Source organism: Phymastichus coffea, unplaced genomic scaffold (assembly GCF_024137745.1).
Source record: "Phymastichus coffea isolate CEN01 unplaced genomic scaffold, Cenicafe_Pcof_1.1 PCOF00180, whole genome shotgun sequence".
Taxonomy (NCBI): Eukaryota; Metazoa; Arthropoda; class Insecta; order Hymenoptera; family Eulophidae; genus Phymastichus; species Phymastichus coffea.
Window position 1 is genome coordinate 132,913 of NW_026706991.1, and position 21,983 is coordinate 154,895.

The 21,983-nt window shown below is 39.9% G+C and overlaps 2 protein-coding genes and 1 long non-coding RNA gene across 3 annotated transcripts in view; 2 read left to right on the plus strand and 1 right to left on the minus strand.

The window, feature by feature from the left end:
* The window catches only part of LOC131673498 (titin homolog), a 78,420-nt gene extending 67,666 nt beyond the window's left edge, over positions 1-10,754 (plus strand). Inside the window, exons 33-41 of the mRNA XM_058951518.1 lie at positions 4,947-5,109; positions 6,332-6,697; positions 6,989-7,286; positions 7,493-7,634; positions 7,735-7,934; positions 8,010-8,162; positions 8,287-8,410; positions 8,785-9,841; positions 10,132-10,754. Of these exons, the coding sequence (XP_058807501.1) occupies positions 4,947-5,109; positions 6,332-6,697; positions 6,989-7,286; positions 7,493-7,634; positions 7,735-7,934; positions 8,010-8,162; positions 8,287-8,410; positions 8,785-9,841; positions 10,132-10,337 (2,709 nt within the window). The 3' untranslated portion in view covers positions 10,338-10,754. The remainder of the gene's footprint in view (positions 1-4,946; positions 5,110-6,331; positions 6,698-6,988; positions 7,287-7,492; positions 7,635-7,734; positions 7,935-8,009; positions 8,163-8,286; positions 8,411-8,784; positions 9,842-10,131) is intronic.
* LOC131673488 (uncharacterized) lies at positions 2,868-4,720 on the minus strand. The gene is made up of 2 exons (XR_009302714.1): positions 4,648-4,720; positions 2,868-4,525 (listed from the first exon to the last, which is right to left on the minus strand). It is a non-coding gene; the product is annotated as an uncharacterized LOC131673488 (long non-coding RNA).
* The window catches only part of LOC131673499 (titin-like), a 76,990-nt gene continuing 65,394 nt past the window's right edge, over positions 10,388-21,983 (plus strand). The window contains 13 exon segments of the mRNA XM_058951519.1: positions 10,388-10,499; positions 12,869-12,971; positions 17,605-17,888; positions 18,616-18,814; positions 19,531-19,644; positions 19,796-19,961; positions 20,030-20,130; positions 20,211-20,420; positions 20,486-20,671; positions 20,735-20,849; positions 20,916-21,157; positions 21,226-21,348; positions 21,419-21,615. Coding sequence (XP_058807502.1) covers positions 17,677-17,888; positions 18,616-18,814; positions 19,531-19,644; positions 19,796-19,961; positions 20,030-20,130; positions 20,211-20,420; positions 20,486-20,671; positions 20,735-20,849; positions 20,916-21,157; positions 21,226-21,348; positions 21,419-21,615 — 1,865 coding nt within the window. The 5' untranslated portion in view covers positions 10,388-10,499; positions 12,869-12,971; positions 17,605-17,676.

Sequence of the window (21,983 nt, forward strand, 5' to 3'; positions counted from 1 at the left end):
AAGTGGCCTCAAAGCTATGTGATCAGTCAGTCACGCTACGCAGTTCCAGTGTGTTGTTCGTTCTTAGCAATCTCCAATACGGTAAGTATCGAGACAGCAACTCGCTGTTCATCAATTAACCTGATTTCTTTCTTTAAGTTCATTATCAAGGCCACATTCTTGCAAAGCTCGCTAGCACGATCACTCTGCTTTTTACAGATCTCAGTCAAAAAATGGCATCTCCTCGTCTTGTCCTCGCTTTCCTCGTCGCGAGCGCGGCGCTAATCTCAGCCGAAGTGCCGCCCAGGCCGAACGACGTAATCATCGGCTCGCGCGTGCCCGGCGATCGACTGATCGAGCGCGAACACATCGAAAAGGATGCCAGTAGCATCGGCAAAATCGTCACACTCACCAAGACTTTCGAAGGCGACCGATTCTCCAAAATCACCCAAATCCGTGCTCTGGATCAGCATACCAATGGCTACGGTGCAACTGCTCACTTTGTTGCTGGTGGTGTTGGCTCCAATTTCGTTACCATCAGGTTCGAAAGTCAGCGATTCCGCAGCATCGACTTTATCGTTGAGCTCTACGGAAGATAAACGATGCTTTTAATACAGTGATTACACTACACCATTGTGAATAGCGTGACCCGCGTTGTATTATTTGTCCCACGACTGTTCATGCGTGCTTTCGCTGACAGCAGTCACAGTTTTATTTATTTTGTATATGTGAATTTACAATAAAAAAAGGAATCAAGCAAGCTTAAGCCAAATCTTTTCTATTTGCCTCGCGTTTAAAATTCGAATTCCAAATTTCCTTCGATTGATACTTCCAAGAAGTTTTGTTGACGTAGATAATGCAGTTATCGATGTGTGTGTATATGTGTTATCGTTGGCCTGTTTACATAAATGAAATTAACTGCGCGTCTGTATGTGTAATTCCCATTGATCCAGTTTTCGCGCGGCAATAATTATTAATTACACGCATACTACAATGAACCAGAGACGATCTTACGAATACATTCCACTGCTCGTTTATAAAGCGCGCGCGCGCCATCCCAGTGGCATAATCTGTCGGTAGCCTCGGTTACCATCAATTAAATACGCGTGCTAATCAATGAAAAAGACGTGGCAGCGGTGGGGGAGCGAAAGAAACAAACTCTTGTGCAAGACGTTGCTTTATGAAAGCGACAGCTGTTCTAAAACGTGAGAGATAAAAACGACCACTGTACGCCGCCGTGACACTTGACGATGCGTGCATATATATGCATATATATATACATGTGTGTGTGTGTATATGTGTGTGTGTGTGTGTGTGTGTGTGTGTGTGTGTGTGTGTGTGTACATATATGTACATACGCGTGCGGCGCTTAAAAGCTGATCGAGCTACACCAACAGCAATGATTATGTTGATCTTGCTGGAACACTCACAGGACCGTGACTATTACTCTTTTTAATAGTTTGTCATTGGGTTCACAAAAGATATTTTTTCTTTTAAAATTGTGTGGTGATTTTGTGAATGATCGCTGAAGACGTTCAATTTAATTCGTAATATATTCTGATTAAACTGATCGTAAAAATGAATCGAGCTTTATGGCGATGATCAATGAATCAGTTTTTTGATAACTGTCAAATAAAGACTTTGAATTCATATTATTAAAATCGAGACATTTTGTTATGGAATAACAAACAAATTTTTGATTTTAAAACGTTTAATTTATCAAACACGAAATGTGTATATAAACTTCATACTTACACCAATCAAGCTTTTAAAATGTTCAAACCATTTATTTCTAAACGTTATCAATACAAAATAAAACAATATTAGCAAAGGATCTCATTAATTGCATATTAAATCACCAATTTAAAACTAAAAAGGAAAAGAATTATAAAATGAAGTCGATCCCTGCCTAAAAGCGTAAAATAAGAAGTGACAAATCTCTCAAAAGGAGGGGAACGAAACTGGTCCGAGCGTCGAAATTCCGAAATGGCTCGTTGGATAAACCCATCTGTATCGCATCATGCGGCATTGAAAAGAAGGAAGAATCGAACGAGCGCGCGCTGTGCTGGTGCGGTCGAGCTCGACGACGACGGCGACGACGACGCGGTGCGTTCGGCAAGAGCGAGACAAGCCGGTACATGAGAGACTTTTAGTATCTCGGCGTCTCTGTCGCGCGGCGCACGCGCGCACCTAATATATACGTATACGGACAAAATTCTATCGGGCGTTCAACTTCAAATCGAACGACTCTTTCTCTCTCTCTCTCTCTTTCTCTCTCTCTGTTATTATTTTTGACGTGCCGTGACAGTGTGAACGTATATATTTGTTATTTGTTTTAACAACCGAATAAGAGAAGGGAAAGGATGACTTGACTGTATCGGCGTTGGGATAAGGAATAAACTTTTTTACGGTAGTCTGATCAGCTCCGTTTGAGAGTACACATAGCTGAGATAAAAGGGCGATTAAAATAATTTGTCCGCCTTTCTGTCACACGATAACGACACTGCAAGGTATTCGCATTTTACTCTTAAATTCTTCATTACCTTTGCGTCGCGATGATCTTCGCCTCAAGGAAGATCTACTTTAGAATTAAAAATATACACGTTCAATCGTAGGATTGTACATTGTTCAAGAAGAACTGACAAATAATCATATTCTCCTAATTGAACGAGAAAGCGAAGCAAACAAATTTTTTCATAGCCCGTAAAATGTTGATTTAGCTTTCAAGTAAGTAAATATTGATCTTAAGAAGGCTGTACCTATGTGTCAATAGAAGTCTTTGTTTCAACAGGTGCACAGTACAAAACATTTCAGACTTGATAAATGCTAATTTATTAATGAAAATCGAAGCTTATGCCTCGTAGGAAAAGTAGAAAAGATATAAGTGATAGAGTTTCATTTTATTATTTATTAATATTGTTACTACAACGATACAATTCGAAAGAACATTTTGGTGACAGCTTATATGACATCGACATATCAACGAATTACTTCGATAATAATATATATTCGACAATGACAAAATACAATTTCGGAGTTTGTATAAAAGTATGCTAATTGACAAAGAGTTTATAAAAAGAACATCAATGGAATCAAATTGGTTTGGTTAAATGAGCTCAACTCGCGCTATAATTAAAATGGGTTTCAAAATGTCCAGCGTCGGTGCATATAAAGACAAGTAAATATTTTTATCGACGATACATCGTCATTTTTTCGAATTCGTCGAACGGTACGTCGTGAAAATATTTTTAAAAGCCGTAACGCAAATCTCTTATCTCGAAGCAGAACAAATGTGGCGCGACGTATTCGCAGCACCTAACTATAAATTACGCAGAGCGTTAAAGCTGGAAAAACGAAAATATTAGGACTCTCTCCAGGTTTTATGTAAAACCGACACGTCACACCCGAAACCACATTAACAGGCTAATGACAACGCGGCATAGGTGAAAACACGTGGAGTGAATCAGCGCGGACCGCTGCGCAAACGTCATTATTATAGCCGCGGGGCCAGGTAGCGTGGCATCAATCGCTGACGACCTCGGCATGCTCGGCTTTCCATTTCCGCGATCGCACCTCCGCTTCGCCGGACCTAATTTTATAGTTTCGCTAACTTTTCGTCGATAAGACACATTAATAGCTTATAAAAATCTTGTGCCTTTTTATTGATACGCCGTCGCGTTTGTAACTATTATTCTTCCGATAAAGCGGATTGACGTTACAAACAACAAACAGGAAAATTGCAGCGCTGTCGCGAATAACATTCCGAAACGTCCAGCGAAAAATATTCGTTGCAGCTAATGAGATAAAATGAGGATTTGAATTGTGATGATTCTATGCTGTAGGAATTTTTGAGATATTATCGATTTATAACGTCAAAGTAGCACGAATGCAGTCAATTTGTGATTAAACAGTATATTAAATATGTAATAGACAGCTTTGTCACGTTATGAATTGGCACGCAGTGCGTTAAGCTGTAATTAAGACTACCGGCCAATTTGAATTGAATGGCCAGCGAAGCATTCTCGTGCAATTATTCATGAACGTGAATTCTTTTTTTGTCACGGATCGCTATTAACATAATCGAATTGTATGGAATATATAACTTGGAATATTTGTTTTAACTGTGGAAAGTGAATTTTTATGAGTGATCATATTTAAGTTAGCGCATTGATGGGGATTGGGTGTCAATTGCATGGTCAATGAAAAACGTATGATAAAAAAAGCCTTTCATTTGACGTTGTGATAAAGTCACTGTCATCGCACAACAAAGAGGATGCATTCATTGGACAGTGACGCGAATGCCTTCAACTAAAATTATGTTAACTACTAATTAACTGATGGCTTCCGATCGCTCACTTTGTATGAAAATTAGATTACGCTTCACTGTGTCACTTCGGTACCAACCATGATTTTCTTGAATAATTTCACGAGCCTCGATTGAATAACGATTCCATGCTACCGAAAACTACCAAATCAATTCGATAGATAATCGAGAAAAGTCCAAATAATTTGAACATCAAATTGTACCATTCCAGATCTTACTTATCTAAAACCAAAAAAAAACAACATATATTCCTCGGTCGAGCACACATGTAGGTCGCGACAACGACAATCCCAAGGATCGCGTCGCGACCTTTGCACTGGGTCCCAAGCAGTGGAGAATCTTACGTCTTACGTCGCAGTTGCGCCAAGTTGCATCCGACACTCGATCTGACGAAACGAGTGTTGTATTACCACTTTGCAGGGTTGGCTGCGTTCGCGTGGCGCCTATAACGTCGACACTTTACATCTCAAACGGACTGCGACTAAGCGCCATTTTGCTAGAGATTTGCGCACTCTCGTAGCTTGTAATTCGCGTAGAAATTCGATGTCTGCCAGGAGATTTTTGAAACATCACGTACGGCTCGAAATTCCATTGAGTAAAAGGACGAACTGACAAATTGTTTCTTTCCGTTTCGCTTGTTCAGGGTCGAGAATTGGTAGCCGACCATCGGATCCAGATCCACAGCGCAGATGGTTTGTCCAGGCTGACTGTCGCGCAAGTAACGGCCGACGACGCTGGAAAGTATGCAGTGTCGGTGGAGAACGCCCTCGGGAGCGATTGTCGATTCGCAAGCGTCGCCGTTGAAGGTAAGTCGCGCGAACTCGTTGCCAAAACTACATCGACGCGAAGTGAGCCGGGTGGGGTTCTCTTCTGTTTTTTTTTTTTTTTATTCGCGGGGCGGACGTTCGGAGCTTCCACGCGAACGGCAGGCTCGCGGCTCGACTTGTAAGTCGACGGCGCGCGTCGCGAGCTCTCGCGATAAATCGACACGAAAAGATAAAAGAGGTGAGCAACCCGCGTCGATCCTTGAGCTCGTGTGATAAATTAAGCGCGCCAAAGATAACGAACGGAGAAGAAGACCACGAGCGTATTTGCAAATGAGTTAAGTAGGCGCGCACGGTCCAGTTCCTGCCCGCAATGGACACGCGCGCGCGCCTGTGCGTTTCGTATATTGCGCGCGAACGGCTCAGATGACAGCTGGTAATTATAGGACACGCTCGTCTTCGGCCTCCGGGGATCGCTGTCGAAAGCGCGCGAGCCTCGCACACGCCTCGCGATCGTTGGCGAGCGCGGGATCGCGTCGTTTTCTCCTCGTTCTCCCCGAGCTCCAAGTTCAGCCGATGACGTACGTGGTGAAGCTGTGCCGGGAAGGCTGGGGTGAGTTGGCGCACCCGACCTCGCGATGTCGCGATCGAAGTAGTCGGAGCGCGTCGCAAATAAAGCAATTCACGTCTTCGTCTTGGGCTCGACGCGCAGCGAGCGAGCGGCGATAAAGGAGGCAGGAAATTTTTCGAGCTACCTCGCGCGTTTGCGCGAGATTGGTTGGCACTTTAAAGTACGCAGCCTCAACACCTGTGCAAACACACGGCAGTGAGCACTTGCTGCCAGAAGGAAAGAGAGAGAGAGAGAGAGAGAGAGAAAAAAACATCTGCCTCGTAAACAACATATACCTCGGACTTCGAGAGCCAATAATTTCCATTCTACCGCGAACAGTCATAAATATTTCTTTTCTGCTGCTTATACTCTCTTTTATTTTTTTTTTGCAGAGGGAGCGCGACTATAACTTTCGACCTATACGAGAGAACGAACGTATTATTGCGAGTTAGAAAAGAAATTAGAAACGTTCTCTACCTTGTCTCATTAAAAGCATTTCGTCGACTTTGAAAACAGTGTCGAATTGTGCAAGATAATACAACACCTATACTAATGGTGCAACCGTATAACTGAACGAAAATGTGTTCTTCGCAACGTTAAACTCTTCTCGGTTTTTCGATCGCGCGTAGAACAATAATAATCTTGAAATTGCAGGTCCACCAGAGCCACCGTGCGATCCACCTTGTGTAAGTGCACTGCGTCACGGTGATATTGGATTGAGCGTGACTTGGTGCTCGCCAGCCTACGACGGCGGTTGCGCTCTCACCGGTTACACAGTCGAGTGTCGGCGTGTTGGCGAGCTTTGTTGGCGCGTCGTCGCTGAGAATTGCCACAGTCTCAGTCACGAGGCTACCGATCTTCGTCCAGGCGCCACTTATCGATTTCGGGTTCGCGCGCTCAACGTTCACGGCCCTGGTGAACCAAGTCCCGAGTCGGCACCCTTCAAATTGCCATTCGTAGACATGGACGACGCTGAGGATAAGCTCAAGGTCGAAGAAGATCAGGCCAACTTGGAGGATGGTAAATTGCCCCCTTTTTTATCCGATTCTCTGTTAGCTTTGTTTTCCAAACTAATTTTATAACTGTTGTGGCATCATTTTCTGGCACGCTTGTTAAAACGTCGTGCGCATAATGAGAATACATTGGAATTTTAACCTCCGAACGTAACAAATGTATGAGTTTGTAGAAAGCATTAAATGCTTGTCAGACTGCATGCGAAACGAAATACTCGCAGCCATTTTTCCCGAAAATCCCAAAGTAAGGATTGACTTTGTAGCCTTCGAAAGAAATACCGTCTTAAAATCATTTCAGAAAACGACGAAGACTACTCATCGGACAAGCCAGTAGTGACGGAAGAGGGTCACCTCTTCAAGGAACGTTACGCGCTACACGAGGAGTTGGGCAAAGGCCGCTATGGTGTTGTGAGGCGTGTCGTCGAAAAGAAGTCAGCCAAGTCGTTCGCCGCGAAATTTGTGCGAGCCGTAAAAACGTCCGATCGCCAGCAAGTGCGAGAAGAGATGAAAATTATGAACATGCTGAGGCATCCCAAGCTACTCCGCCTTGCCGCGGCCTTCGACAGTCCCAAAGAAATTGTTATGGTCACCGAATAGTAAGTAGCCGCAAACACTGCCATTTTTCTCGCCTATAAAAACGCTTAAATGTTTCCGTGAAAGTATAACTTCCCTGGGATCAAGCGCGCGAGGACTCCTTCATTAAGTAATTAGCAAAAAAAATCCAACATTTCTTTTCGAAACCGCCGCAAGGGAAATAAAATTGAAATTGGTTTTCTACTAAAACGGCTAATCGTTCGTTTAGCATATCCGGTGGAGAGCTCTTCGAGCGTGTGGTGGCCGACGATTTCACGCTGACCGAGAAGGACAGCATACTCTTTATGAGACAAATTTGCGAAGGCGTACGATATATGCACGAGAACAACGTCGTTCATTTAGACTTGAAGGTAACTTTTCTTCTTCATCGCTGGCCTGATTTATTTGCCTGTCTTAATGGCTCTTTGGGAAATATTGAATTGCCATTAATTGATTTGCCTGTAATTATAGCCGGAGAACATAATGTGTCACACAAGGACGTCGCATCGCATCAAACTTATTGACTTTGGCTTGGCTCAAATAATCAGTCCAAACAAACCTATAAGAGTGCTGTTTGGAACACCCGAATTTATACCTCCGGAAATCATTAATTACGAACCGATAGGCACCGAGTCTGACATGTGGAGTGTTGGTGTAATTTGTTACGTTTTGTAAGCATATTCAACGTTATTTCGTTAAACTCATTAATGGGTATCCTCAGTTATCGCTGAATTCATTATTTTCAGATTAACTGGATTATCACCATTCATGGGTGACAATGATGCCGAAACTTTTGCCAATATCATTCGCGCAGACTATGATTTCGAAGACGAGGCTTTCGATGCTATTTCCCCGGATGCAAAGGACTTTATCAGTAATCTATTACAAAAGAAAAAAGAGTAAGTATAATATTACATATATTTTTTTATGAAAGTTTACTTTTATTTTAAATAAAACTTGTTAGTACTAATTAACACACTGTACCAATATATAGTATGAAACTAATTGCCTGTAATTTTCCAGATTGAGAATGTCTGCAAAACAATGTCTTAGTCACTCTTGGTTGGCTCAACATACGGAAAATATGAGCCAAGTCGCGCTACCCACGGACAAACTGAAAAAGTTCATTGTTAGAAGAAAGTGGCAGGTTTGTACAAGATTTTATCAATGCGGTCTTTTTTCCCTTTTTATTTCTTTTCATATTAGTCTATTGTTACTTTTAATTTGTTTGACAACATTCCTATGTTAAAATAATTTTGTTTGAAATTTACGTACTAAATTGGAAACACCGATGTTACTCTTTACGTATGAAAATGAGATTTTATGTTTTGAGACGTTTGAATAGCCCATTCATAGAAAGATAATACAATTCTTTATTATTAGACAAATATTTTTTGAGATCACAAAAATTATATATAATATAATATCTCATTTTCATTGTTTGTTGATATAAAACTTTTGCGCATGAGTTTGCCGTAACTAATACTTGGAGTGCGCGCGTTTTCTTTTCCCCATAAACAGAAAACAGGCAACGCCCTACGAGCTTTAGGCCGCATGGCAATGCTTTCAGCCAACAAACGCAGCCCTTCACTCTCACCCACTTCGACGCAGTCGCTCAGCGAGGTTACAAGGTCGGAATCACTGGACTCAGATGATCACTTGGAGCACGAAGATATTATTAATAAAATAGAAGAACATTTAGTTTCTGTTGACGAAACTGCAAAAGAAGAGGACGAGTTGAAGGTTGAACTTGAAGAAAACGGTAAAGATGATTCAAAAGTAGATAATGAAGAAGTAGTTGAAGATTTTACTAATATTGAGAATAACGTTGAAGATAATGGTAAAGAATTGAATAATGATGATGCTGTATTTAGTAAAAAACAAATTAAAGAAGATATTGAAAAAGATGTTTGCGAGATTTCACCTCAAGATAGCAAAGATGATCATGTAAAATCGTCAAAGAAATTAAGTAAAATGTCTGACGATTATAAAAATGATAAAGAGGAATGCAAAGTAAATAAAGAAAAGAAAAATGTTTTCAATATCAGTGATGAAATTGACGAGGATATTAAAATTGACGGTATAAATGATAAAGATTTTGATATTGACAAACAAAAAACAGTTTCCGCAAACTTCGAAATGAAAGCGTTTGAAGATTCAATATCGAGCTCTCAAGTGATATCCACTGGAAAGCAAGATTTTCACGCCGTAGCAAGTCAGGAACGCAAAGAGAGCGAAAAATCAGTTGAAGATAATAAGTCTGATGATATTTTTCAACTTGTAGATAACAATTGCTATAAGATAATTCGTACGCACAATAATGTATGCTCTGTGTCCGGAAAAGCTCAGGACATAAAAGAGCAATTGCTTAAGTCGCAAGGTGAGCAATCAAGCGCGGATTCTTTGTCAATAGAAGAACGTAGTCATAAAGAATCTGTCAACAATGGAAGATCAGAAATCAAAGGGTTGTACGACAAAGAGTCAAACAAGCCAACCAGTTTCAAGCCTAACAAGGATCTTGTTTTTGAACGTGATGCGAGTAGACGTAGTTTTCACAAATTTAAAACACAGTTTGAAGGTTTGTTATGTTTTTGTGACTTCTTGTCGATTTAATGACTTTACGAATACTCCTTTGCATGACCATTGTGTTTAAATGTTTGAATGCTTACTTTATTGCAATTTTTATAGTATAATATTAATACACATTTTACTCAAATTTCATAGATAAAAGTATATTTCTTAAATTAATTGTTATTTTCTCTAAATTACGTTGTACGCCATACAATAGGCTACTCTAGGCTTGAAGAAACGATAATCGAATGGAAAACTGTTCGTAAATCTACTAATCGTCGATATTTTTCCAAACAGCCACAACGACTGAGGACTCAAGGCTAGATAAATCTCCAAGAGGCCAGAAGTTCATGCCCACAGGCAACGTCAGTCGCACAGCCAAGATGTTCGAAAAGCTGGACACCGGCAACGGCAGTGTCGGCAACGGTTCGAACGCGAAAGCTCCCGGGGGAAAGCCGCGCAGCGAGCGCATCCAAAAAGCCTTTGCCTTCTGGAACAAATAAGCCTTCCAAGCCGAGCGCTTCGAATTTTCTCATTCGTTTCGCAGATCGCACCGAGTGCAGGCACGCTTATGGATTAGGCGGCCGATCGAGGATTTCAATTCAATGACGAAAATGTGCACACATAGACCGAGATTTATTCTTACGTAACGTTCGAGAGGAAAGGTATTTCTTTTTCCCTTTAGCTTATTATCATTCTTTTTCTTTCATTCATTTTTTAAAATTAGCTGATTGACACGGCAAGTACTTTCTTTTTTAATGCTCGTCGTGTTAAACGCGCGAGCGTATCGTCGACGTACGACACGATAATTTTATTGTTTCAAATCACGATATTACGAGTCGATTGTTGAAATTGTTCTCTTGAGTACTAAATAATGTATAATATAGACTATATTTTATCCGAATAAAGAGTTATCTGTATATTTTTTATTGTTAGTTCCATTGCCCTGATATTAAATAATAATAATTATGAATAAGTTAAATCAAGATTATAATTAGTATTATAATTAATAGTTAGCGAAAAAAGTCAAATTTTGTTCGCTTTAAAAATGTTTGATATTAGCATGTTTCTGTTGACTGATGATATTACAATTCACAATTATGCAAACATATTTTTCAAGGTTAATGAATAATTGCAATGCTTGTGCTTATTTATGTAACGTTATTATTAGGAATATTGGAAAATTTTATATATTATTAAATCAATCGATTAAATTAGGTTATGAAATGCTATTATTTGAGATTTTTAACTTAATGTCAAATCAGTAATTTATATATGGCATCTTGTATGATTTAGCTGTTAGATAAATGGATCATCTATAGAATCATGTAATCACGTCGTACGAAAAAATCAATAAGTTAAAATAAATAATTTAAAAAACTTTTTATTAGTCAAAAAGAAATAATACGTCAAAATATATTAGTTAATGTTTGCAGGTGATTTGATGAATCTATCGAGGTATGTAACATTCGAGCGGAAAAGAGAAAATATAATGTGTTGCATTATAGAAATTTAATAAAATTTTAAAAATATAAAAAACGATGATTAATCGTCTCATTGGTTTATTTGACCAACTAATCACATGATACCTCGAAGGAGGAGGGATATATAAGCTCCAGAAATCATAAAGAACTAGGTCAATTCATGGAGTGCAAGTCACACTTCAATACGTATTATAAGAAATCTACTGTTCGAAATCTACCAAATATGATTTAGTCGCCAAATCATTAAACCTTGTCTGCTCAAATATTATATACCTGGATAGATTTATCAAATCATCCGCAAACGTTAATTAATATTTTTTCTGCCATGTTTCCTTCCTGCAACAAAATAACTTTGTGATTTACCAAATAGATTAGGTAATTGGTAGTTCTGCATGTACGCATGTTAAGATATCTTACTGACCAATTTTGACACGTGACGTTTGAATTGTACCACAGCCTTATCGTATAAATTATACTGTTAGATAAGCAACGTCACGAAGACTTTCTTTTTATAAAAAACTTCATGTCACTTTACGATACGTATATCGCTGTTTTGATCACTATATTCAAAACAGTGTCTACGATAGTCAATATATGGAATCATCTTTATTTCTTTTCTTTATATCGATCAAACGGTACTGTTTCGATTTCACTGAAACATATCGCTGTGCACGATAAATTATCAATTATGGAATTCACCTACTGACAAGTAAAAAATTACCCGACTGATTGCATAACCATTCCAATGTCCATATTAATCGGCAACAAATGGTTAATTAACATCCGAGGTGAACTAACTTTCTTGAAAATCTCGCACGCAGCTGGTCAAGTGGCATTCTAACTGTCTAAGGATTTACCCGTAGCAGCATCGCGAGTCATTTGCAAAAGGTTCAAATGCTCCTTTACATTCTCTCACCGAGAGACTTCTCATCTTTCTTTCTCCCTCTCGTTCCCTTTCTCATTTGCTCTCTTCGTTTGGTCAACGCCGGTCGACGACCTTTTCTCGGGCGCAGCAGCCGTTTGCGGCAAGCGCGCGCTACGCTTCACCTGTTCGTTGCCGCTGTCGTCGTCGGGCTTTTTGGCTTTTTGTTTTCTACACCTCCCTCTCTCTCTCTCTCTCTCTATCTTTCTCAAAGCTTTAAGCGTGAGATAATTTCCATGCGCTCCATTCGCTTTCCGGCGATACCATTTGTCACTATTTCGTGCGACTGCTTCTTTTTTTATGCTTCGACATTATTTCGATGTGTGATTATGATTTTGGTAATACAGCTGGAATTGAGAAAGAATTTGTTTGAAAAAATAATTCGATTTCAGAATTTTTCCTGACGGAGTATAGTGCTTTGATTATATAATTTGATACTGATTACCAATCTAATTTTGTAATAAAACATTTATGAATAGGCTTATTGGAAAGCGACTTAGGTCACGTAGAATAACGCGATGACATTTAACAGAGAAATTGATTGACGTTAACACCATCGCCTATCATCCGAACACCCGACTTATTAATCACAACACATCGTCTTACAACAGGTTTTCTTTTTACGTAGCATCATCACGGATGTCTGGACAGTTTCGTGGTAGTTCTACTAGAAACGGAAACGTGAACCAGCTTTTGCATATAACACTTCTTTTACGGCGCCGTGATAAAAGGTATAAAAACTTAAGTGTCGTGTTTTTTATCACACGCAAATCAACAGATCAGTTCTATAACATGTATGTAATTATTTTATTGCCAGTTTGGTATATTCTGTTTGTAAGCTTGAAACATCAAAGCGAACTTGACTTTTTTTCGGTCTGCTAAAAATTCAAAATATGTTTTTCATAAAACGTCTTGGATAATTTACATACTTCTCAGGCTCTCACGTATTGCTTCAACCATGCGCATGCCAAGTTAAACTGACCCAATAAAAAAAAAGAGGTAAACTATCAGACATACAATGGACAGTCTAATAACGCATCAAATTCCAAGATGTATACAATAGCAACAAACAACATCAGCAGCCTCTGCCAAATAGTCGAGAAGTAGCTTTAGCTTGCCGCGAGGCTGCGTGTCAGCAGTGCGCCAGGTAAGTCACGCCAGCACGGCCCGTTGCATGCGGGATAAAAGCACGCGGATCCTGTGTCGAAGGTGCGTCAACACAACTGCTCTCCCAGACACACATATATACGTAGGACCTTGAAACGCCACTACAGCGGCTGACATGGAGAAAGGCCAAAGAGTGAGATGCGGTGCTGACTGCGACAAGTTCTCCACGCGCTCAGTTGGGATAACGACGTTGATTTGGCTACCTGGCTCATTCGTTGGATGCTCAATAGATAACAGACGATTTTTGCCGGGATGTAAATTGCTTGATCGATAGCTATCTGATGGTTAATAAAAAGCTATCTGCTTGCTCATCAAGATGATGCCATCGAAAAGTATTTCGAGAAAAAGAAATAGATAGGCATCGAAAGAGATAATAGTAACGTGTCATTATACTAGTATACTTTAAATTATTTAAATACAACTATATTCACACAAAATCTGAAAATCAAATGTATTCGTTGAATTATATTGTGAATGACATTTTTTTGATAATCTTCTTTATAAAATTACGATAATCAATTCGAAAACAACAAAAATGCACAAGCTGCCATCTACTTTCATTATTAATAATTTTTTTAAAAAGTTTCATTAATAAAATTTTCAAATTGTGTATTTTGGCAGTACGAAGTGGAATGCGATCCGCAGCAACTCAAGAAGTAATTTGCTGCTATCAAATTAAAAGTAATGAATGAAAAAGAACTATTATCTAATGCTAAAATAGAGTATCCAATATTTCTTAGTGCATCCTCGTATATAGAAATCATCGCGGTACACCTGACTCAACTGAAGATCCAATTTTATCATTTTCTAACTACCACAGTAATTTACTAGCAAATTAAAAGTAATGAATAGTAGTGTTAAAAGCAAGTCCTTCAATACATTTTTTTATTTGATCCATAGAAAAGGCTTTCGTAATTTTTCTTTCATTCATTACTTGCAACGCTGATAGTTACACCATTTCTTTTCAGGTATGTAAAAAGCACAGCGCACGAATTAAAAGCGTACGTTATAAATTTATGAGCGAATCAAATTGCAAATTACACGAAAATTTCAATGTTCTCTCTATTCTCGCTTCGCTCGCACAGCGGATGTCGCGTTTCCTTTCGGCATGTGTATACACACGTGCGCGTTCGTGAAAGTGCGGATAAGAGTAAATTTACCGTAGTATATGCGAAGCATTTCCTCTATTTTTTTTTTCTTTCGTTCTTTTTACCATTATTAAAAACACATTACTCTTCTGTCGATGATTTTTCTCACCTGAAAGTTACTCCGACAGCTCGCGCCCTCAGAGCCATAAATTTTCTATCCTACACCAAAAAACGTAAATCTCAGCCGGTTAAAGGAAAAATCTAAGAAAGAATGTCCATAAAACGGCCATAGGAGCTGTCGGTAGAGAAAATAAAAATGAAAGAGAAGGCGCGGAGAGATCTGCCGCGTGTGTATACATTTACATTATAGATAAAGCGAAAAAGACATCAGACGACGACGATCGACGGGGACGCGGACGACGGACGAAAACAGGTTGAAGCAGAAGAAGAAGGGTCGGGGAAGCATAATTGGTGCCGGGATACCGTTGCAACTGAATGGACCGCCTCAGCTGTGTGTGTGTGTGTGCGTGTGCGCGTGTGTGTATGTGTGTGTTGGGTGGCGGAATGGAAAGCCAGTCAGTCGCGTGCGAGCAGCGCGTGCTCTCGCACCTCTGCGTGTTTTCGCTTTTTATCATGGCTCGACGTTTCACAGTGCATCAAGGGGTAAGCAGTTCATACATGCGAGAATATTGTACACTTTGCTGGCATGCGCACGCACGTGCGTGCGCGCGCGTGTGTGTATACGTGTAACCTTCGGAGTGCTTTTTTAACCGCGCAACGTTTTGTTTGCATTTCAAGCGGCGTGCACTGGGAGGAGGATATCCATTGCGATCACGAGTGCGCTTGCTCGTGATCGGTAATTGTTGATTTTACTTTGCCTGCCTCTTGTAATTTCCCTCGTTACTCGAGTTTCAAAGTGCCTTTAAAGAAGTAAAAATTCACTTTCATTCATTTATTCAAAAATCTAAGCTTCGAAGGTATTATAAAAGATGTTATTCCACGGGGACTAGACCGCCAACTTGATAGATATGAGAATGAACATTTTCGTCACATGATACATCGGTCGCGCTGTGACGAGCTTGGTTTTTTATTTTCTGGTCCCGAGAGTTGAGGCTCTCACGAAGCTCAGTTCAGTTTATGAATAATTTTTTTCTTACTTTTTATCAACCGCGGATACGCTGTCAGTGATCACGCCACTGTTTTTTAGCGTCATTCGCGTTTTGCAAACTATTTTTGCGAGGATCAATATCATTGAAAATTAGAGTGTATTATTTTTCAATCATTGATATGAGTATGTGTTACAATTTAATTCTTGTAAATAAGGGAAATTGTAAGTGTATATTCAGTTTTGTTTCAGTTCATTCATCTATTTTTTCAAAGTTAAACTTGAAATTCCTACGAGACAACCTTTATTGTTATAAGCTCATAAGCGTGGATCTCCACTTGCAAATTAGGTGCACCATTATTTACCCCAGCGTGCACAGAATCCTAATGTAGGCAGTTTTTCCCATTATAAATTACTGACATTATAATAGGCTTCAGGACATTATTATTGTTTATTGTTATTAAATTCGTGATTACACAGTATATACATATATAGTTTTACTTCTCTTTATTATCCTATACGTCTGTTTTAATATTTATTAATCATTGTTCAAGTTTCATTGAAATAAATTTTGTTTAATAAAATTATTCTTCAACAGACTCAATCGTGTAATAAAATTCCGTTTCTATTACATTTAATACTTATCGGCAATAAAACAAATAACTATATTGTTGAACGAGCTTGCTGTTCAATTTGCCTATTGAACCACAGTAAACTATACTTTAATAGAAGCAAAAAAAACGCGAAACTGTAAAAAAGCTCATGCAAGCGTTTCTTAAGACGCGCGAGTGATAATCAGTGACAGATAAACAATAAAGATTATCACCTAGAAATCAGATAGAAATTGAATAATTGCGCAGAAGCCAGTGGTGTATGCGTGTGTGCGTGCGAGGCGAGATAAAATCGAAACAAGCGCTTTATATACCCACATATACAAAAGAGAGGAACGAAGGCGCGAAAGCGGAGAAGGAACAAACGAGGGAGCGGCTTTTGCGGCTGCGGCGGCAAAGAAAGTAGGAGAAGGAGTCGCGGTGGCGGGCGCTCCTGCAGGATCCAGAAACGCGGTCGTACACACGAGACGAGAGTGGCTACGCGCGCGGCAGCCACGCCGCTACGGAATGCTTATAATAGTTTCGAGTCTCTCCGAACGTTTCGCTCGTTTAGCCTGGCGAATGGCGCGGCTCGCGTAAACCTCGCGCGAGCTGGAAAATTGCACGCGCGCCGATCGACGCACGGTACGACTTTTTTTACGCTTTTGTAGTATGCCGGCACTGTGACATAATGACGACCTCGTTTTTTTTTTAAGGCTATTTGATTTGCTGAAAATACACGTGCGTAAAGTGGTGTTTGTTAACGCACGAAGCAATAATTAGCAGTTTCGGTTTGGATGTTTATGACGCAGAGGTAACTGTAGAAATTGCTTCATTATTTGTCGTTCAACGAAAGAGGAGTTATATTTAACTGCTCTATACAAAAAAGTTCAATAACACAAGACTCTGATTTATTAAGTTTCATATTGTATTGTATTCAAAATTATGATCTAATTATAATTTTAAAATATACACCATAGCAGTTCTTCATTCAATTGCATTTCAAATAGTTCACAGAAGAGAAACAATTTTATTGAATTTACGGCGAAAAAATAAGTTTTAAATTTCAAGGCAAAAAGTTGATTCTCTACCTAGCAGCAATGCAATTCATTATTAAGTGAGTTACGTTACTTTTATAAATATGAAACTACGGCGATTGACAAAATACATGGCGTTTTTTATCATTGCATAAAAATGTTTTTGTTGTGCCTCGAAAAAACTGATTGAAAACTATAATCATATAATCAAATAACTTACTACTTCAATGGTATACTAATCAATAAATACTGTAATACGCAAAGCGTACGAAAATTACAGACGACACTCTTTTATCTTAAATAACGGTAGCAATGTTACCTCATGGCTCAGTCACCGAGAAAAAGAAAGGTCTAAGTATAGCGAACTGTAATTTCAGATCACGTAGAAGAAGAAGAAATAAAAAAATCGCGAACGAGTCCGAAGTGCAGAGGCGCATTCCCGATGAGCGATGTCAAAGCTCGAGCGTGATCAACAGGCGGCGCAGAGGCATGAAGCGCTCAACATACTGGAGGCCCTTGAATCGGAGGTGGCTTACGTGCCGGGAGGCCGTGATCGGCAGAATCGAGCGCTCATCGTTCTTGACATTCCCGCCGGCGAGCCCATGCCAATTATCCGCGCTAACATCAGCTTGCTAATCGACTACTTTTTGGCGGTTTTCAGGTATACACTCGCTCGAAATACCACAACTCTCGTTCTTCCATTTTTAGACATAGCTGCTGCGGCTGCTATTGTGGCAGCCTGACCATTCGAGAAAACCAAAAATTCAATTTTGAATTATACGTTGCTGAGCAAAATAACGAGATGACGTGTTTTCTCTTCATTTTTTTTTTCGTGTTTCATTTTGAACGATTGATAACGACGAGCTGTCCATTCCAGTTTTTCTTTTTGAAACTTCAAATTAAACCGTACATGTCATCGACGCAGGGCAGCGAAAAAAATGAAAGTGCGTATATTTTACTCTGCTCGAGTTTTCAAAAAAGTAAAACTAGTTTGACATGGTATGTTAAGTCTGCGATTTCATCGAAGTATGATTATCTTACGCAGTCAAATTAGTATGAATTAATGAAGCTGAGGCTCGTCGAAATTTAATTTATAATAATTTGAACGATCATTTTTGCAACGATAAGCTTTCGAGTAATTGCACTGACTTTCATTTTCTTTATTATGTATCATCATTATTCATTTTAATTATTATGTATGACTCAAAAGCCATTAAGTATTAGTTCGTACGCATCGATAAATTAAATTTTTCATCGAGTTCGAATTCCTTTTAAACAATTACACGAAGCGCATTAAAGTTATCGTAACTTCTGGGTTAAGAAATTTATGAACCCAAGAAGAATTATGTTGATTGAAAATGATCTTTTATCGTAATTTTTATTTCCAGCGAGGAGACAAAGTCAAACGGCCTGACCCTTTTGGTGGACGCTCGAGCAGCCCAATGGCGAGCGGCGCGAGCGTACATGAGAGCAGCCCGCGAGCGTTTGGACTCGTACGCGGCGTCGGTGATCGCTGTGAGACCCGACGGCTTCTGGGACAAGCAGAGAGTCGACAATTACTGCACCAAAGCGCACGGCGATGGCGAGGTCAGTGAAAGAGCGACGCCGTCTTCGCGTATCTATATATACGTGCGAGTGTGCGAGTGTGCGAGCGTGTATGGGTACTTTCGATGTTGGCCTACTAACGCAGAATCGCCGTGAACGTCAAGGCGTAAAGACGCGCCACCATGGCTTTCCCGTCGCGTCGCGAGGGAGTTTTTGCGAGCTTATGAGTGCGCGCGCGCACGCGAGCGCGCGCGACGCTTTAACTCTCGGCATTTTTGTAAGTGTGTTTCCAATTATCATCTTGCCGAGTGCGAGTGCCACTGCCGATCGTAAGACTCAGTGAAATTTCGAATTCACATTAACGGCTGGCTTCAGTTTGTTTTGGCTCTTCTTTCGCGTGCCATTTACTCGAACGTGCCGCAGAACTGATTTTTTCATTTCAACGCAAACGACTGCGCGCGGACCCACAAACGCTTCCTTTTGCTTCTCCGAGAGGAATTTTGCGCTGGACGGAAACCATTTTTCGAGTGCGACTTTTCTGAATAATGAGAATGTCTTAAGCAAACAAGTTGAAAGCGTTCGGCTGCGTAGAAAGTCATCTGTCGATCCCAGTGTTCAATCCCACTAGAAGAGTAGATTAGTATACTTTGCGCGCGGCTCTTTCGACACGCGGAATATTACGCAATCTCAACGCCCATTCAACTTCGCCTTTATTTATTTTTTATCAGTGTTACAAAAGTTCATTCCTTGCATTGCAGCCGATATACATTCCACTGAACAGGCTCTCCGCGTATGTCGATCCTAATCAGCTCACTTACAACTTGGGCGGTAGCAAGTCTTACGACCACGCAGCATGGATACAGAATCGAGTGGTAAATTGTCTTCTTATTTCTATCTGCATTGCATATGTTAATCTATTCTTGTACTTGTTATGATTCGCGTACTTTGATTCGCACCATTACCGATTGCTTTTGTTTTTTATTTGGACGCCGAAGAAAATTTGACGTTATATTTCCATTGCAGCATGTAGACGAATTCACCAGCGACGCCGAAGACTTCATTGAGAAAATGGAAGAAGTTATAGAGAAGCTCAAGAGGCCCGAGTTGAATCGCGATTCGAGCGAGAACCTGTCTTGTGAAGAAATGAGTTTCGAAATAACAAGTGCTGCCCAACGAATACTTCAGTCAGGTGAGTAAGATGTGCTGGATGTACAGGTAACGAATAAGAAATAATTTCGATTGTAACTGGAATTTCAGGTAGAAATCTAGCCAGTTCTATGAGTCGCGAATCGGCGCAAGATATTTTGGACACCGTGCACCGGATTCACAAGCTGATCGACTCGATCGAGCAGAAACAGGTAATTTATGCAGAGGGGTACTTTTACGCCGTTGTATTATAATTTTTACTGCGTTTCTTTAACTTTCTTTATTGCAACAGGTGGAAATTGAAAAAGCTAGGGCAGATATGGAAAGAAATATTGACATTCTAAAAGAAATAGCATCGTTAGAAGAAGGCGTCGCGGATGTGACAAACTGGATACTCGGTCCTGCAGATTCTATGTTGAATGCTCATTACCAAATAGGTTTCGATGTCGCCTCGTCGGAGGAGTTAAGGCGAGAACATGAAAAGTTAGAATTAGAGTGTAGAGTAAGTAATTTATTCATGTGTTTTACGGATCATTGATGTGGTTTATGACAGCGTTTTGGTTGCAGGAAACGTATGGAAAATACGCTGAAATTTTACATAAAATAGATAGTATACCAAGCGAATATCTCTCGGAGGATTTGATGTCACAAAGGGATTTTATGGATTTCGTCTGCAGAAGTTTCGCTACGAGACTCGAGAGGAGAAGAAATGTGCTTATTACGTCTCAGAGATTTTTCCGTCTTGTTTCGGAGGTAATTATCGACAAGTAAATGAATATCAGTCTAAAATATTATATTGCAAATATTATTCTGCAGTACTTCGATCGAACAAGTGAAGTCTTCGATAAGCTGATAATGGGTAGTCGTACGTGTAATTTTTCCAATGCTGGTGCCAAACTGATGAAGCTCGAACGTGGCCAAGAAAAACTAGGTAAATTGCTCTACGAACGGTCTAGAATCGTCGAGGAAATTTCTCACGCTAACAGTCGCTTTGCAGAGGGATTAGAGAGAGAATTAGTAAAAGAGGGTGAAAAGTTATCGGACGTTCTTTCGATGCCAGTGAAAGATGCACTCTGCCGAGACGTACAAATCGACTACGCCGAGGACATCATAAACATTCAAGACATTTTGGACGCTACAAACGCGCGAAAAAATATCTTCAACGATAGCGTTGAGCTGCAGAAACTTACGCTCAAGCAAATCGCTCTCGTTTACACTTACGAAAGTGACGCCGAGCAAGTAAGATCCGCTGATATTCGCGATTATACAAATGTCTCTTACATTGTGGTGTGACTTGATGGTTGCAGGCGATAAAGTGGTTGAACGATCTGTTCGACGTGTTGGTCGGCAGTCACGTAGAAATCGGCTGCAACGTCGCTGAAATTCAAGCGCAGAAACAGGAGCATCAGTCTTTTCAAGATACCGCGAGGGTAATTAATTTCTTTCGTAAAAGAAACTGAAAAATCTAAGCTAGGCATTATAGCAACTGATTGTCCGTAGGGTACGTATGAATATGGTTGTCTATTGGTAAACGGAGCGCGAGTATTGAGGATATCCTGTAAGCTCGATCTCCAAAGTAACGCGTTGCTGCTGTCGAGATTGAGGCACGTTTGGCGCCAGCTGCGCTTTATCAGTCAGGAGCAGCTGACGCGTTTGAGAGTCTGTGCCGTCTTTCACCGCAACGTTACCGACGTGAGTTATCCAATAAACATTAATCGGCTTTTGCAAGTGATTATTAGATTTTGCGATGGGATGCCATCAATTTTTTATGTACAGCATAAAAATAATCATTTCATATTTCTCCAAGTGTTCGATGTAATAAAGATGTACGCTATAAATTTAATATTTTTGAAATTATCAGGTTTTTGTGACAAACGTATTAAGATGTGATTATTCATATTGAATTTAGAATGCAGAAGATCAATAGAATAATAAATTACTTAAAATAAATTAGAATAAATTGCCAAAAGTTCCGTAAAAACAAAATGATTATTCTATTTTATAACACACACACCAACACCACACCAAGCTATGAAAATTTGATGAAAAATAGTTATTTTTATTA